Below are 14,318 nucleotides of genomic sequence, written 5' to 3' on the forward strand. Positions count from 1 at the left end.
TGCCTGGGAAAGAAGGAATATTCGATTTTTAAGATAGGGTACAAATCAGAAAGAGATAGTCAAGCAGTTAAAATCCACATATGGGATGCTGTATGCTCTGTTTTGTTATCTTTATCTATGTTGAGGTTGGTTCAGGAGAACAACAGATGGTTAGTGATACGGCAGGTCTTATAGAGGAGGTAATGTTGCTAAACCAGAGGTGATCTATAGCGTGGAAAGTTGCTCTAAGTAAGATGTTTGGGAGAGATTATACAGGGAATAGGAAAACTAATCGATTGTTTTCCCCTTCACAAAAAGCCTCTGTGCTGTCCAAATATTGATCTTTGAGAAATCATCAGCTGCCACAATACAGAACGTGCACTGAGACGCAAAATATCCCTTATATACAAATAGTATTTTTAAGGTATAAAAGAACAACCTGTGATTTTTCTCTCTATATTATTCTATAGGCATATTCTTGTTGACAGCGGTACCCTAAATCCAAGAATAATTGGCTTTCGTACATTTATTTTATTTCTTAAATCAGAGACATTTGGCATGTTTCTGCTCAGATACGTAATAATGAGGAGGGGCAATATTAAAAATTACATATATTGTATGAGAAGAAGCTGCAATAAGAAAAACTACCCAGAGACAAAAAGAAATGTAGTGTAGTGTGGAATTTGCCTGTGTACTAAGGGTACAATATTGTCACAAGAGGCTTTAAAAGGCCTGGGTAATTTTATGATTAATTACGTTTATAGTTATACATATTAAGATAAGAGTAATTGAATTGCTCAGTGAACATATGGCTGAGGGAAAATTTTTCCCTTGCACAGACCTTGTGAGGGTCAGTATCTTTCTCCTGTGCTCCTTTCCACTTAATGTTTCAGTGAAACAGGCAATTCTTGAAGAATAGCAAACATGAGGATCTTTTTATGAGTCAGCCATGTACAGAAAGGTTTGTCCTTAGCCTGCAGGAAGAAAGGTCTAATGAGAAAACCTGACACTTATTTCATTAAGGGCAGTGAACTAAATAGGAAAGAAGAGCATGTGGCTAGTTGCCAGATTTTTAAAAAGTCACTCAACTATGCCATTGTTGGTTAGGGTGCATGCTTGAGCTGAATAGCCAACATGCATGTGCTAAGGCACCTGGCTGTTGAGAACAGCTGTTACACATGAGATTCAAAGGATATGTAAATTAATTAATGTGAGGCAGTGGGTCTCATTGACTAGAGCTGGTTCTAGATGTGGTGGTGGTGGAAAGTGTAATCAAGCCACAGCTGACTTACGGTGAATGTTGAGAACAGCTGTTACACATGAGATTTCAAAGGATGTTTGTGTGGTTCCTCTGCATCTGTTAAGGGCAAAAGTGGGCAATACTTGGGACATGGGTCTACAGCCCATGGTGCTCCACAGCAGGGCAAACAGGACCCCTCCCACATGACCATTTAGGTTGGGGAAATGTCATTGGAGGGAAGGGTGAAGCCCCTCCTCCCTCCAACATGTTCCTGAGCCACATCAGGCCCAGAGCAGATGGAAACTTTAGTTCCCCAGTGTTGCATGTGACTGGAAGTGGGGCATCCCTGATCTGATTCATGTCAGACATATACTATAGCTTGGCCTTGAGTTGAGAGACCCTGGGATGATGTGGCAGAACAACATGGGAATAATGCATCAGCTGTTACAGAAGTTGGCTCACACCTTCTGCTTGGCCAAGGTATGTCCTGTGACAGGCGTCGCCCAGGTAATAGACTTTTTAAAAATCAAACGTTGGCAGCCCTGATTACAAGCATGCTGATTTGTCATTCCTACTTCGAGGTCCTCTAAACCTCAGTTTTTCCTTCTGTATGCATGACATATTAGGAGACTGATATGTAAATTAATTAATGTGAGGCAGTGGGTCTCATTGACTAGAGCTGGTTCTAGATGTGGTGGTGGTGGAAAGTGTAATCAAGCCACAGCTGACTTACGGTGATCCTGTAGAGTTTTTAAGGCAAGAGATATTCAGAGGTTGCTTCATTGGTGGTCCAAGTACTAACCAGGGCCAACCCTTCTAAGCTTACAAGATCTGATGAGATCAGGTAGTCTGGTCCATCCAGGTCAGGGCAGCTCTACACTTAGGAGACCAAAATTTAAATCACCAGTGAACCACAAAGAATGGATCTTATTAAGCGTAACTCATCTAAGGTCCCGTTCACACGAGGGGATTTGGGCCAGTAGCGGGACGGTTTGGGGGCGGAGCAAATGGCCGCGATCACACCACAACATCTGGGAAGCGTGGTGCTTCCGTCCCCGAACTGGCCCATCCACTCGATGATCCGGAGCAAGTAGGAACCACCTACCCAGGTGGTTGATCTCCCTGCTGCGCCGCAAACCGGGAGTCTGATCGCCGGCGCAAGGATGCGCCGGTGCGTCCCCGGCTCCGAGCCGAACTGCGCATGCTCTGACATGCGCAGTTCAGCTGGCTCGGCGTCAGATCTGTGTTTTCTCCCCGGCGTCTGATCATGCTGGGGAGAAAAGGCGGCGCGGCCAGGGGATCCGTGGGATCCCGCCACGGCGTTTCAACTTTGGTGCGGCTTTTAAAAGCCATGCTTTTTGCCGCTTTTCCCCCTGCCGTGTGACAGGGGCCTAAGATAACTTTTTGGGAGCATAAATTGAGATAAGCATTTTGTGCATTGCAAAGAGCTATAAGCCCTTTCTAACACTAGTAGAAGAAGGTGGGTGTAGGATCTCAGCTTGTAGATGTAGGGAATCGGGCAGCAGATGAAAGACGATTCTCTGCCTGAGACCCTGGAGAACTGCTGCCCGTCAGAACAGACAGTACTGAACTAGAGGAGCCAATAGCTTGATCTGGTATAAGGCAGCTTTACATATTCCAAACTTCACCCACCTCTCACTCTTTGTGACAAAGCAGACCCAAATGGGAAGTTTTGCATGTGGTACAATCCTTTGACGGGCCTGAATCAGTAAACAATACACATGGGAATCAGTCATTTGAAATTATCTCTAGCCTTGTACAGATGATCTCCCTGCACATTGACTGAATGTGAGGGGAAGGAGACCTGGCATAAGCTTGCTGGCCCTGCCTCCACACTATTGTCAGGTCATCTGCATGGCGTAAACATGTGGAGGAAATATCTGTACATACACTCCCTCCCCATGATCAGCAGTGCTCAGCGTTGCTGATTGCGGGGAGGTAGCATACATGTGGACGCTTCCTATGTGTGTAGGCACTGCTCATGAGCTAGTGATTGTGCAGAGGCAGGGGAAGGAGCCAGTGTACTCGTACCCATTCTTCCTCCCTGTACATTCAGTCAATGTGCAGTGGAGGGGGGTCATCTATACAGTGATTATGTCAAATAGCATTTTGTTTGAAGAGCTAACAGATCAGACGTGTGATCATCCTGAACTGAGTCAGGCCTGCAAGAGGACTGTACCAGCATGCTTGAACTTGCTCTGAACACTGGACAGGTAGGTGCACATGAAGCTGCCTTATACAGAACCAAACCATGAATCCATCAAGGTCACTACTGTCTACTCAGACTGGCAGTAGCTACCCACGGTCTCAGGTAGGGGTCTTTCCCATCACCTACTGCCTGGTTCTTTTAACTGGAGATGCCGGGGACTGAACCTGGGACCCTTTGCATGCAAAGCAGATGCTCTCCCACTAAGCCACAGCAACTTTTTCTCCTTTGAGAAGCAGCACGTTGACTTTGAAGACAGAAGGTCTCTGAGGACATGCATCTTCGGATGGATAGGGATAAGCATTGAACCATCAGTTTTGTCACACTTCTTCACCCAGTCCTCCTTATTGCTTGGCAGGATGATACAGAAAACTAATCTATACTTGGATGAGAGAATATATCTTGGGGCAGTTTGTCACCTGCATGAGCTCTCTGACATTGTGTAGTATGTGAGGTATCTGGCCCATCTTGATCTGTGTCCCTGATCATTGTATACAAACTGGAGAGAATGCTTGCACCAATGAATTCTGGATCTAGGGAAGATGGAGACAAGTGGAATATATGGGGCTGGACCCAGTGAGGCTTTTTTGCTGAGTCTCATCCAGTCTCCATTCCACATGGCTTTTGTCCATGCAGATCTCATGACCTCAGGATGGTATTCGTGGTTAAAAAGAACCCCCTTCCTCCCTTTTTCACCAGGGGAAAATCTGTTTGGATCCAACCTATAGACTTTGGATTATGATGTAATGATCCAGATCTGAAACATGGCCAAGATGCTAAACCATCTGGAACAAACTTTTTGGATTGGTTTTACTGGGTTTTTGTTAAGCCTCCATGCTAGCCAGTTAGCTATTTAAAATTTGCATACATCTAGAGGAATTTATGTAGGCAATAGCCGTTTGTTGCAACGTCAGCTAATCAGACGAAGCAAGGGCTAATCAAGTGCAGAGCATAATGTTGCACCAGAAATATTTTAATTTTACTTAGTATAAGATTTTTTTTAAAGGTACAAAATAATTTACAGTTTGCTTGGTTTTAGTCAGGGTAATTTTTTAAAATTGTCTAATGAGAACACATTGTGCTAATTTTCATATGCAGATTCAATTAGCATTTAGTTAATTAGCCTTTACAAATGAGGATTAACTTAATTACATAACACTAACCTCTCAATAACTCTAAAGGGTAGGAAGGCTCCTTTTATTAAATTCATAAGGCCTGTATGTGTTTGTTAAAATTTGAAATGGCACTCACATAAATTAAGCAATATTACCCACAGAGGACAACTATTAGAGATGACGATCAAAGGAAACAAACTATGTACATGGCTTTTTTAAAAAGCTTGGATACAGACTCACACACACAGCTGTCTGCTGGCGTCCAGAGCAATTTCGGCTTTATGATAGGCGTACTTAATTAAAGGGCTGAAAGTTCATGTTTAGTAATGTACTAGATGTTTATGTGCGTATATGTGCAATGCGAACCATCTACATGACAGTCATCTATATAGACATTGTATGTTTACAAGATGGGGCTCATCAGAAATCTTGGGGGTGGGAGAATAAATGAATAACTGGGAAATCTTCTAAATCTCCTCCAGGGCACTATACTGTATTTGTGGGTTTTAAAAAAATATATAATTTTTTGCATATGATGTGGAGTCTCTGGATATACACATATCCTTATCTGTGGTTTGCATCCTATTTCACTGTCTACTGTGGTGTGATATGCAGAAATCCCTGTCTACGGGTGGGTCCTATTTCACTGCCTGCTGATCAGCACTCAGCCATGGATTTTCGTATTGAAAGGAAGAAGTTAGAGGGCCATGGGAAATTGGGGTAAGGGGCAGGGCACACAGCCACAAGGACTCACGAGTCGCAGAAGAAGGGAGAACTGCTGGCCAGTTAGTCATGGCCTGGGACCTGAGCTTGGCACACCAGACTTTAAGAAAACCTTTTAAAGGGTTAAAAAAGGGGTTTCCATGATGAAAACTTGTGGGCGGGGCTATAATTAAGGGGGCAGAGCCCCGAAATGCCCCACTGTAGCTACGGGCCAGGGGGCAGCAACTTGTAAAATCCCCCCCCAGTCCCTTAATTGATTTGCAACTGCTCTCAGCATTCTGTGCTCTGAAGCATATTCAGTCTTATCTGGCCATTGGGGTGTATTTCACAAAGCCATTGTTTTGGCATACCTGGGGAAGATCCTCAATACATAGAAACCACTATCTTTTTTGTGGACGGTCTGGTTTTGCTACTTTCACTATCATAATGGGCACAGTCATTACTTTTAGAAACGATGATACCAGTTATGCCAATATTTCTATCTACTTCTCCTGGGGACCTCTTGGTGGTTAAACCCTAGGGTTGCCAGGTATCCCCTGGCCACCAGCAGGTGCTCTCAGCATTCTGTGCTCTGAAGCATATTCAGTCTTATCTGGCCATTGGGGTGTATTTCACAAAGCCATTGTTTTGGCATACCTGGGGAAGATCCTCAATACATAGAAACCACTATCTTTTTTGTGGACGGTCTGGTTTTGCTACTTTCACTATCATAATGGGCACAGTCATTACTTTTAGAAACGATGATACCAGTTATGCCAATATTTCTATCTACTTCTCCTGGGGACCTCTTGGTGGTTAAACCCTAGGGTTGCCAGGTATCCCCTGGCCACCAGCGGGGGATGTTGAGTAGGATTGCCAGATCCAGGTTGCGAAACGTCGTGAGATTAGCCTGGGGACAATAGGGACCTCAGTGAGCTACAATGCCATAGAGTCCACCCTCCAAGGCATCCATTTTCTCAAGGGGAACTGACCGCTGTAGTCTGGGGGATCCTCAGGTCCCACCTGGAAGCTGGCATCCCTACAACAGATGTGGACTTCAAAACCTGGATCGGGGAGGAGGGGATCATTGATGATTACATCAGCATTGTGTGTGATTTAGGACTACATTTCACCTTGGTGAAAATATTGTTTATTTTGTGCTGGGAGGATCCCCCTCCCCTAATCTGGAGGGAGAGCATTCAGAAGTGCAGAGTACCCCCTCTCTTACAGCTCAGTTCCAAACTGACGAATCTGGACGCTGGTTAAAGAAAGCCTGTATCCGGGGGGGATACAGATAGGGTTGCTGGCTACAACTGGACAAATACCTGGAGATTTGGGAGTAGAGCCTGGGGGAGGGGAGTTTGGGGAGGGGAGGGAACTCTGCAGGGATTTGTTGCTGCAGAGTCTGTCCTCTGAAGCTTCCATTTTCTCCAGGAGAACTGATTTCTGCAGTCTGGAGATCAGTTGTAATTCCATGAGATCTCCAGGGCCCACCTGGAAACTGGCAAGCCTAGTTGCAGATAAAGCAGAGGGATGCTGGATCTCTTTTCTCAGATAGTAGGTAGTTGCATGTAGTCTAAGAGCTGTGCACCACCAATGTAAGGGATCCCAGGACACACCTCAAAAATCATGTATTGGATGGCAAGATGACTTGGGAAGACCATGCCTCACTGGGTCATACAGCATTTGGCCAAATGGGTATGCAGCCCCTGGCATGTGTGTCGACCGAGGCACATCAGACCATTTTGACTGGCACTCCCAGATTTCTGCCCAGGAACTGGCCATACCTCTGGAGTCAGCCGTGCAGAAGGCAGTAGGCATGGCTGATGCCCATCATTGCCTGACTTGCACAACCACCAGCAGAGTCCAAGGCAAATCCCTGAGATGCTGGCAGTGCTGCTGAGGCTCAGCTTGATCTGAGTATGTCTGGCCAAGTACGACCCTCACATCATTTGATTTGCCAGAGCACTAACATCTTAATGGGTAGGCACTGCATTCCCCCCCCCTCCCCCAGCACTTGGGCCTGCCTCTGGGTTATGGGAACATTCCCATGCTCTGCTTTCCTGCAGAAGGACAAATTTGGTTTCTGAATGATGGCAAGTCTAATAATGAGAGCCACACTGCTGTACAGAATTGATTGTAATACTGTGACATCTCTGTCTGTTCATACAGGGCTTTTGGGAAAACCACAACAAACTGATAAATGAGTATGGACCTGCCTGTGGGTAAGATATACTTGTTTCATTACCTTATTTTGTCATTGCTTCTCTTGATTTCTACTTAGCTCAGTTTGAGTGGATTTAGTAGTGAATTCTGGGCATGTTTCCAGCACTAAGGTTTACAATAAGATGACATGGCACAAGTATCAGGATTGTTAAGCAATATCTGAATTTAAATATTCTTGTAAAGGACAGGAATGCTGGCCACAAGAGTGCAAATTCGGTTTCACTCATTTACTCATGTTTAGTTAGTTGCCCTTATGGCAGAGTTGTGCTAGTAAAAGCCCTGTGAAATTCTGAAGGAAGGAGGGGAGGGAGAATCACTGAAATTCTGAATATCTGTTGAATTTGGATCCAAACTAATTTGGAGCTGGAATCTGGCAAAGGTTCTCTGGCTGAATTTAACTTGAGCAGCTGAAGTCTTGCAAAGACCTGAGGGTGAAAGTAGATCTAATATCAGAAGAGAGAACATAGTATGGCCCTCAGCCATGGGATGAGCCTGTTTTCCTTCTGAATTCACAGCTGAAATCAAATGTGCATATTACTGACAAGTCCAATGCTGGCTCTTGCCCCTCCCCATCAGAAAATGTCTAGACCAAAAGCAAAGGCTAGAATAGTAGGTAGTTATCAAAAAACAAAAGTGCAAGGAGGGAATAATATTTGCAGCTTCTGATTGTCCATTGAAAAATTGATTGGCTGTGCAGATTAAAACAAACAAACATTGCTTTGGCAGCATCTGCCACTAGGGGTGTGCATACAAAAGAATCAGTATTTTTCAGGTTCAGATATACCAGACCCGAAAAATATTGGTATTTGCTGATATTCCATCAGGAAATGATCAGCATTGCCAAATTTATTCGGCTCAATTATATTGGAGCATGCCACCTCAGCAGTGCAAATCCACAGACTGAGGGGGTTTAAAGTTTAAATCCCCCCTCTTTGGAGTTGCGTGGCACACTCCCTTCATGGAAGGGAAGGCAATTTGCACATCCCTATCTGCCACCACACCACAAGGATCTTCGCTGCTTGACTGAAGGAGGTTGTATGTAAGCAAGAAAAGATTTTTTACAAGATTGTTCATTAAAGGCTGCGGTCACACGTAACAGAAGCCACACAAGTGAGACGGAAAACAGCCGGAGTTTCCGGGCACGATCTCACCAGCACATCTGGGAAGCGTAGCACTCCCGTGGCTCAACCGAGGCTTCCAGCCGAAACTGCGTGGCAAAAAACTAGTACCTTGGAGGTACTAGTTTCCGGAAACTGCGGGGAAAGGGCGGGCGTCTGATCGCGTTTCCGGGGGCATCCGGCGCCCGCCCATGTCCCCTTGCAAATAAGGTGGGTTTTTTTGTCCAAGTCTCTGTGGATGCGCATGCGCACCCAACGGAGCATGCGCATTTGTCATGTACACACAAAAACAAAACAGTTTGCCGCGGCACGCGCTTCTTCGTTGTGCGGCAGCTTGTCCTGTGATCGGCACCTCTCCCTTGCCATGGAACCTCCACGGTACCTCCACAGGACCTCCACAGGAGGTCTGATCACGTAACTGCGCAGTAGTTTGCCCCAGGGCAAACAGCCACGCTTCTCCTCTGCAGTTTCCTGCCCGTGTGACCGGGGCCTAAAAAGAGCTTCTGCCTGAAATGTTGAAGAGTTACTATTAAATTTATGTGTAACCTCAGTCCCCAGCATTTTGTACTTGGCTCCACTTCCTGTGGCATCCATTTTATGGTTGGTTGGCTCTGCCTTCTATGGTGGCCATTTTGTTGTTGCCCCCACCATCCTGTGTCAGAATTCAAAAGGTGCCTGCAGGCTCAAAAAGGTTGGGGACTCCTGGCCTATAGGCTAGGGAGCCCTGACCTGGATAGCCAAGGGTAATCTGATCTCATCAGATCTCAGAAGCTAAGCAGGGTCAGCCCTGGTCAGTATTTGGGCAAGAGACCCGAGGGTTGCTATGTAGAGGCAGGCAATGGTAAACCACCTCTGATCATCTGTTACCTTGAAAATCACACGGGATTGCAGTTAGTCAGCTATGAAAGCGGGGGGGGGGGGCGCGGGGGGGGGTAAAGGAGGCTAAGGAAGAAGAGTTAGAAATTCTAGGTATGAAATGAGTTAATGGGAGAGAAAATGATCAAAGTTTGAACTTTACCTGGGAAAATTCTTACTGAGATCCTAATGTTGGTTAGAATTTGCACATGGATTTCTCATCAACCTAAATTTAAGTTTTAAATTAAATATTTTGGTTCTGAGCGCATTTTCCATTGTATGTGTAGATTTCAGTATTTGAGGAACCTCTGTCAGTGCTAGATGGTAGAGATGTGTTTCAGCAAGAGGTGTTTTTTTTAATCTTAAATGTCATATTTCTGTGAAATACCAAATATTCCCAAGAGCTACATTTGTAATCATTTTAAGCCCTTCTTTTGATGAGGAAGAGAGACATGCTAATTATTTTAAGTGCAATTTTCCAGGTACTGCAATATTTTAATTAGTGCTGAAATGTTGGGAAGGAAATTCTCACTCCATTTACTGAGCTACTTTTTCTGTTATTTCAGTGTGTTATTATGTTATTCTCAGAGATAAAAGTAGCTTCAGTTTCCTACTGATACTGTTTTCCTTAGGGGGACTCGAAGCAGAAAATGAGAGGTATCTTCTTGACTATTTTCTTGCCAGTACTTCATACCAGTTCCATTTTCACCCCTGGTTATGTTATTAAGGGTTTTATTTACATTTTCATTTGTTCATAGGGTTTGCCAGCTCTGGGTTATGAAATTCCTGGAGATTTGGGGGTGGAGCGTGGAGAGGGTGGGGCCTGGGGACCGGAGGGGTCACCCAACACGTTCCCACAGCAAAATGAGGATCTGAACCCAGGTCTTTCACATTTTTCTCCAGGGGAATGGGAATTAATCTTTGTTGCTTGGAGATCAGTTGTAATTTCAGGAGATCTCCAGCCACTGCCTGGAGGTTGGCAGCTGTTCAGAATCTTAGGTACTTGTCACTTGCCCATCATTACTTAACCCATCTTCACTGCTGAGTTTGTGTGGGAGTTAACTCCTTTCCTGTCTCATAAAAGTAAAGCTCTTTCTCTGTTCTCTACCCTCTGCTTTTTGCAGAAAGGATAGATAACCCTCCTATAGTTTGTGAAACGTTCCTTACACTCTCTAGTCCTTTACTACTGAATTTATATGCATTGTGCTATTTTTAACACATTGATTCCACAGCCTTCCATCTGAACATCTTTCACAGCCTTCCATTTGAACATCTTTCAGACATACATTGAAAGGATTCAAGCTCTCTTCACATATGGTTTTTAAGTGTGTACAATTAACAATTTCAGTATCCAGTTTTAAAATGTAGTATGAATGCAATAAACATGCACTTGCAAGTCCGGTTTCCTACAGGTACACTAGCGAGAAAGCTTTGGCTTATTCAGGCACAGATTAGACATTATGGGGAAATGTGCAGGTGCTGCCATCCTGTGTCTCTGCCCATGTCTCCTAGATATGTTACTAAAAAAATGCTAGATGTGACATAATCATGATAGTTCGTACCTCCTCCCTACAAGTGGCAGCAAATGAAATGGTACTGGCAGGGCTATTTTTCGGCAGGAATGGGAATGCACAGGAACGGAGTTCCGGCTGGCTTCAGAGTTGGTCATGCCCACTACAGACAAAACCTCTGCGTGCGTGGCTACAGAGGGAAGGCATGGAGAGCAACCCCCACAGTGACTCCAAGGCGGGCGGGCCAGGGCGGCCCCTGGAAGGAGCAGGGAGGCATTTAAATGCCTCCCTGTGCATTCCCTGGCCTGTCCAAGGGCCCACTTGCCCAAGCTTCCCACAGCCATGGGGTGCCCAGGCAAGCCAAGGGAAGGCATGGGGTGTGGCCTAATATGTTAATGAGTTTCTGCTGTTGAGTGTGGCCTATTATGCTAATGAGTTCCTGCTGGGCTTTTTCTACAAAAAAAGCCCTGGGTACTGGTCAATGTTAACATTGCCAATAGCATCACATCTTGCAGATGTGATCTCCCCAGCTAGCCCGGTCTCGGAAACTAAGCAGGTCAGTACTTGGATGGGAGACCACCAAGAAAAGTAGGCTCACAGCACAGAGGCAGGCAATGGCAAACCACCTCTGAATGTCTCTTGCCTTGAAAACCCTACCATCTCCTGTGACTTGATGGCCCAAAAAATATTGCAAAGTAACCTTCCAAAGTTTCATGAGAACTTCGGAGGGGAGGTGGACTCTATGGCATTGTACCATGTTGAGGCCCCTCCCCTCTCCAAACCCCGCCCTCTCCTGACTCCACCCCCAAAGTCTCCAGGTATTTTCCAACCCAGACCTGGCTACCCTAGTTTGTCTATGGAAACTGCTCAGTAATTTTAAAAATAATATTACCAAACAAAACAGAAGTAACCACTAATGGAATCTGGAATTAAGCATGTGCTGAGATCTGTTAAAACTGCTGTAACAGAACCATGCGTTAGGCTTATCCATGTTGTCTGGGTTTGTCATTGGTATTTCATCAAATTTCTTCATCCTGGGATAAATGTGGTCATTAGTGGTGATATCAAGAATTTGGTACTAATTGTGCCCATATTTTTTGTGGATGCAACGAAATGGTAACAGAATTTAATGCAACAGAAGGATCTTTACTTGGTCCACATTCTTAAAATTTTCATGTAATCATTTTATTCTAGGATATATAACTTCTTTACGGACGTTTCCCCAAATCATGTGTTCTGGATCTATAGATCTGATCACTGTAGCTTTAAGTGTAATATATTTCCATCCATGAACCAACAGGCTAGCTTGATCTGTGGGTTAAAGAGAAAATTATGTATATTAAAGATACCTCGGATAGCAGGATTCGTAGTAATTCTTTGAGCAGTGATACATCCCACAGCTTGCCTTTTATAAGGATCATTCTCATGACTGCCATGTCTTCTCTTTCTCTTCTTATCCTGTTACCTTTCCCGCTTTCTTTTTGCTCTATTTTGCAGTAGTTGGGGTTTTGTGTGTGTGTGGGGGGGAGTATTTTACCCTTTCCTAGCTTGCTTACTTGCCTCTTTATTAAATGAAATGGCAGGGCCAGAGGGATAGTTAAAGATTGCTTTGCTGTTTGTTAGCTTAAAAACCTACAGAAATCAATAAAATAATATCATAAAAACCTTATATAAATTTGTTGTAACTCCATGTAGAATAGTTAAGAAGTGCATATATATTTTTTTAATATTCACTGCTCTTTCAATCATGATAATTTGACAGTAGGTTCAGATACTGGATCAGTGTGTGTGTGTGTGTGTGTGTGTGTGTGTGTGTGTGTGTGTGTGAGAGAGAGAGAGAGGGAGAGAATGGGTGAGAGAGAGAGAGAGAGAGAGAGAGAGAGAGAGAGAGAGATGCATAGAACAGTGCGTTTCTAAATACAGACAGTCAAAAAAGATTGCAACATTAAAATACTTCATAAAATAATTTTTAGGTTAATAATATGCCAAGTGATTCTCATCCTTTCTGATGTCTTTGCCTCCTCCACTGGCCAGAACACTGAACACGAGGAATACGTTTATTCTTTTTAGAGCAGCCTTTTTAGATTCATTTTCACTGTTTGTCCTGACCCCCTCTGGCAGGGTTGTTAGGTGCCCCCTGGTCACTGGCAGGAATGGGGAGGGGAAGGTTGCCAGGCCCAGGTTGGGAAACTCTTTGGAGATTAGCAGCCTTTTTAGATTCATTTTCACTGTTTGTCCTGACCCCCTCTGGCAGGGTTGTTAGGTGCCCCCTGGTCACTGGCAGGAATGGGGAGGGGAAGGTTGCCAGGCCCAGGTTGGGAAACTCTTTGGAGATCTGGGGAGGGCAGGAACCTCAGTGGGGTACAATGCCACAGAGTCCCCCCTCCAAAGCATCCATTTTACCTGAGGAGACAGTTGGTGACTGAGGGGGACCAGGGTGGGACTGGCACTGCAGAGGTGCCTGTCAATATTGTACCATCAGCACCAGAGGCCACCCTACCAGAGCCTGCCAGGGAAACCTTGCCACCAGCTCCTGAAATAGCTGCCAGGCCTCGGCCAGGCAGGGCTTGAACCCAGGACCTCTCCCACTCAATAGGAATGGCAGTGGCAGAAGGTCTGGGCTGAATGGCACAGATGAGACAAGGCACCTGACTGGCTGCACGCAACCCCGTGTGGGACTACAGCAGGATGCTGAAGGTAGTAGTTCCTTGCAGGGTCCTGGAGAATGCTGCAGGTTCCTGGAGAATGCACACTGCAGCCTAAGGGACTCCAGCACCTGCCAGCAGTTCTGCTGGGGTATATTACTTCTTGTCCTGCTTAAAGAATGCCTTCCCGGATCCATTGGTCCACCAGGCGTAAGCCTTGTATTAACAAATAACAAAACAATGCATCACACAATACAAAATGGCAAGTAACAGCAAAACAACTGTGTGCTGAAATACTCGCAAGAGTAAATGTACAAAAAGAGACTTCAGCAAAGTGAAACACTTATGTAATCAGCAATAAATCTGTACATAAAATCCATCATAGGAAATATAGAACTCTACAGAATGCACCAAGTCCAAAGTAGATATCCAACACTTTTCCTAGGTAGTATACAGTAAAAAAACAGACTTCTGGTTCTTCCTCAGGAACAATAGAAGTACAAAATACAATAATACCTTTTAACAATATAGTTAAATAAATCCCAACATTGCACAAAATCATATTAAATAGAAATGATCACTGTTAGACAGAGTCTCATACATCTTACCCACAATAGAAAGTCTCATTCCAATTTCTTTACAAGACAATATTGTTCAGTTTCTCTGTAAAAGAGAATAACTCCTTAGAATAAAGAATTCT

The 14,318-nt window shown here is 44.6% G+C and overlaps 1 protein-coding gene across 1 annotated transcript in view; it reads left to right on the top strand.

Moving 5' to 3' along the window:
* The window catches only part of LOC107119575 (thromboxane-A synthase-like), a 310,368-nt gene that overhangs the window by 141,285 nt on the left and 154,765 nt on the right, over positions 1-14,318 (top strand). Inside the window, exon 4 of the mRNA XM_015422085.1 lies at positions 7,436-7,488. Within this exon, the coding sequence (XP_015277571.1) occupies positions 7,436-7,488 (53 nt within the window). The remainder of the gene's footprint in view (positions 1-7,435; positions 7,489-14,318) is intronic.

Source organism: Gekko japonicus, unplaced genomic scaffold, assembly GCF_001447785.1.
Source record: "Gekko japonicus isolate JY-2015 unplaced genomic scaffold, Gekko_japonicus_V1.1 scaffold280, whole genome shotgun sequence".
Taxonomy (NCBI): Eukaryota; Metazoa; Chordata; class Lepidosauria; order Squamata; family Gekkonidae; genus Gekko; species Gekko japonicus.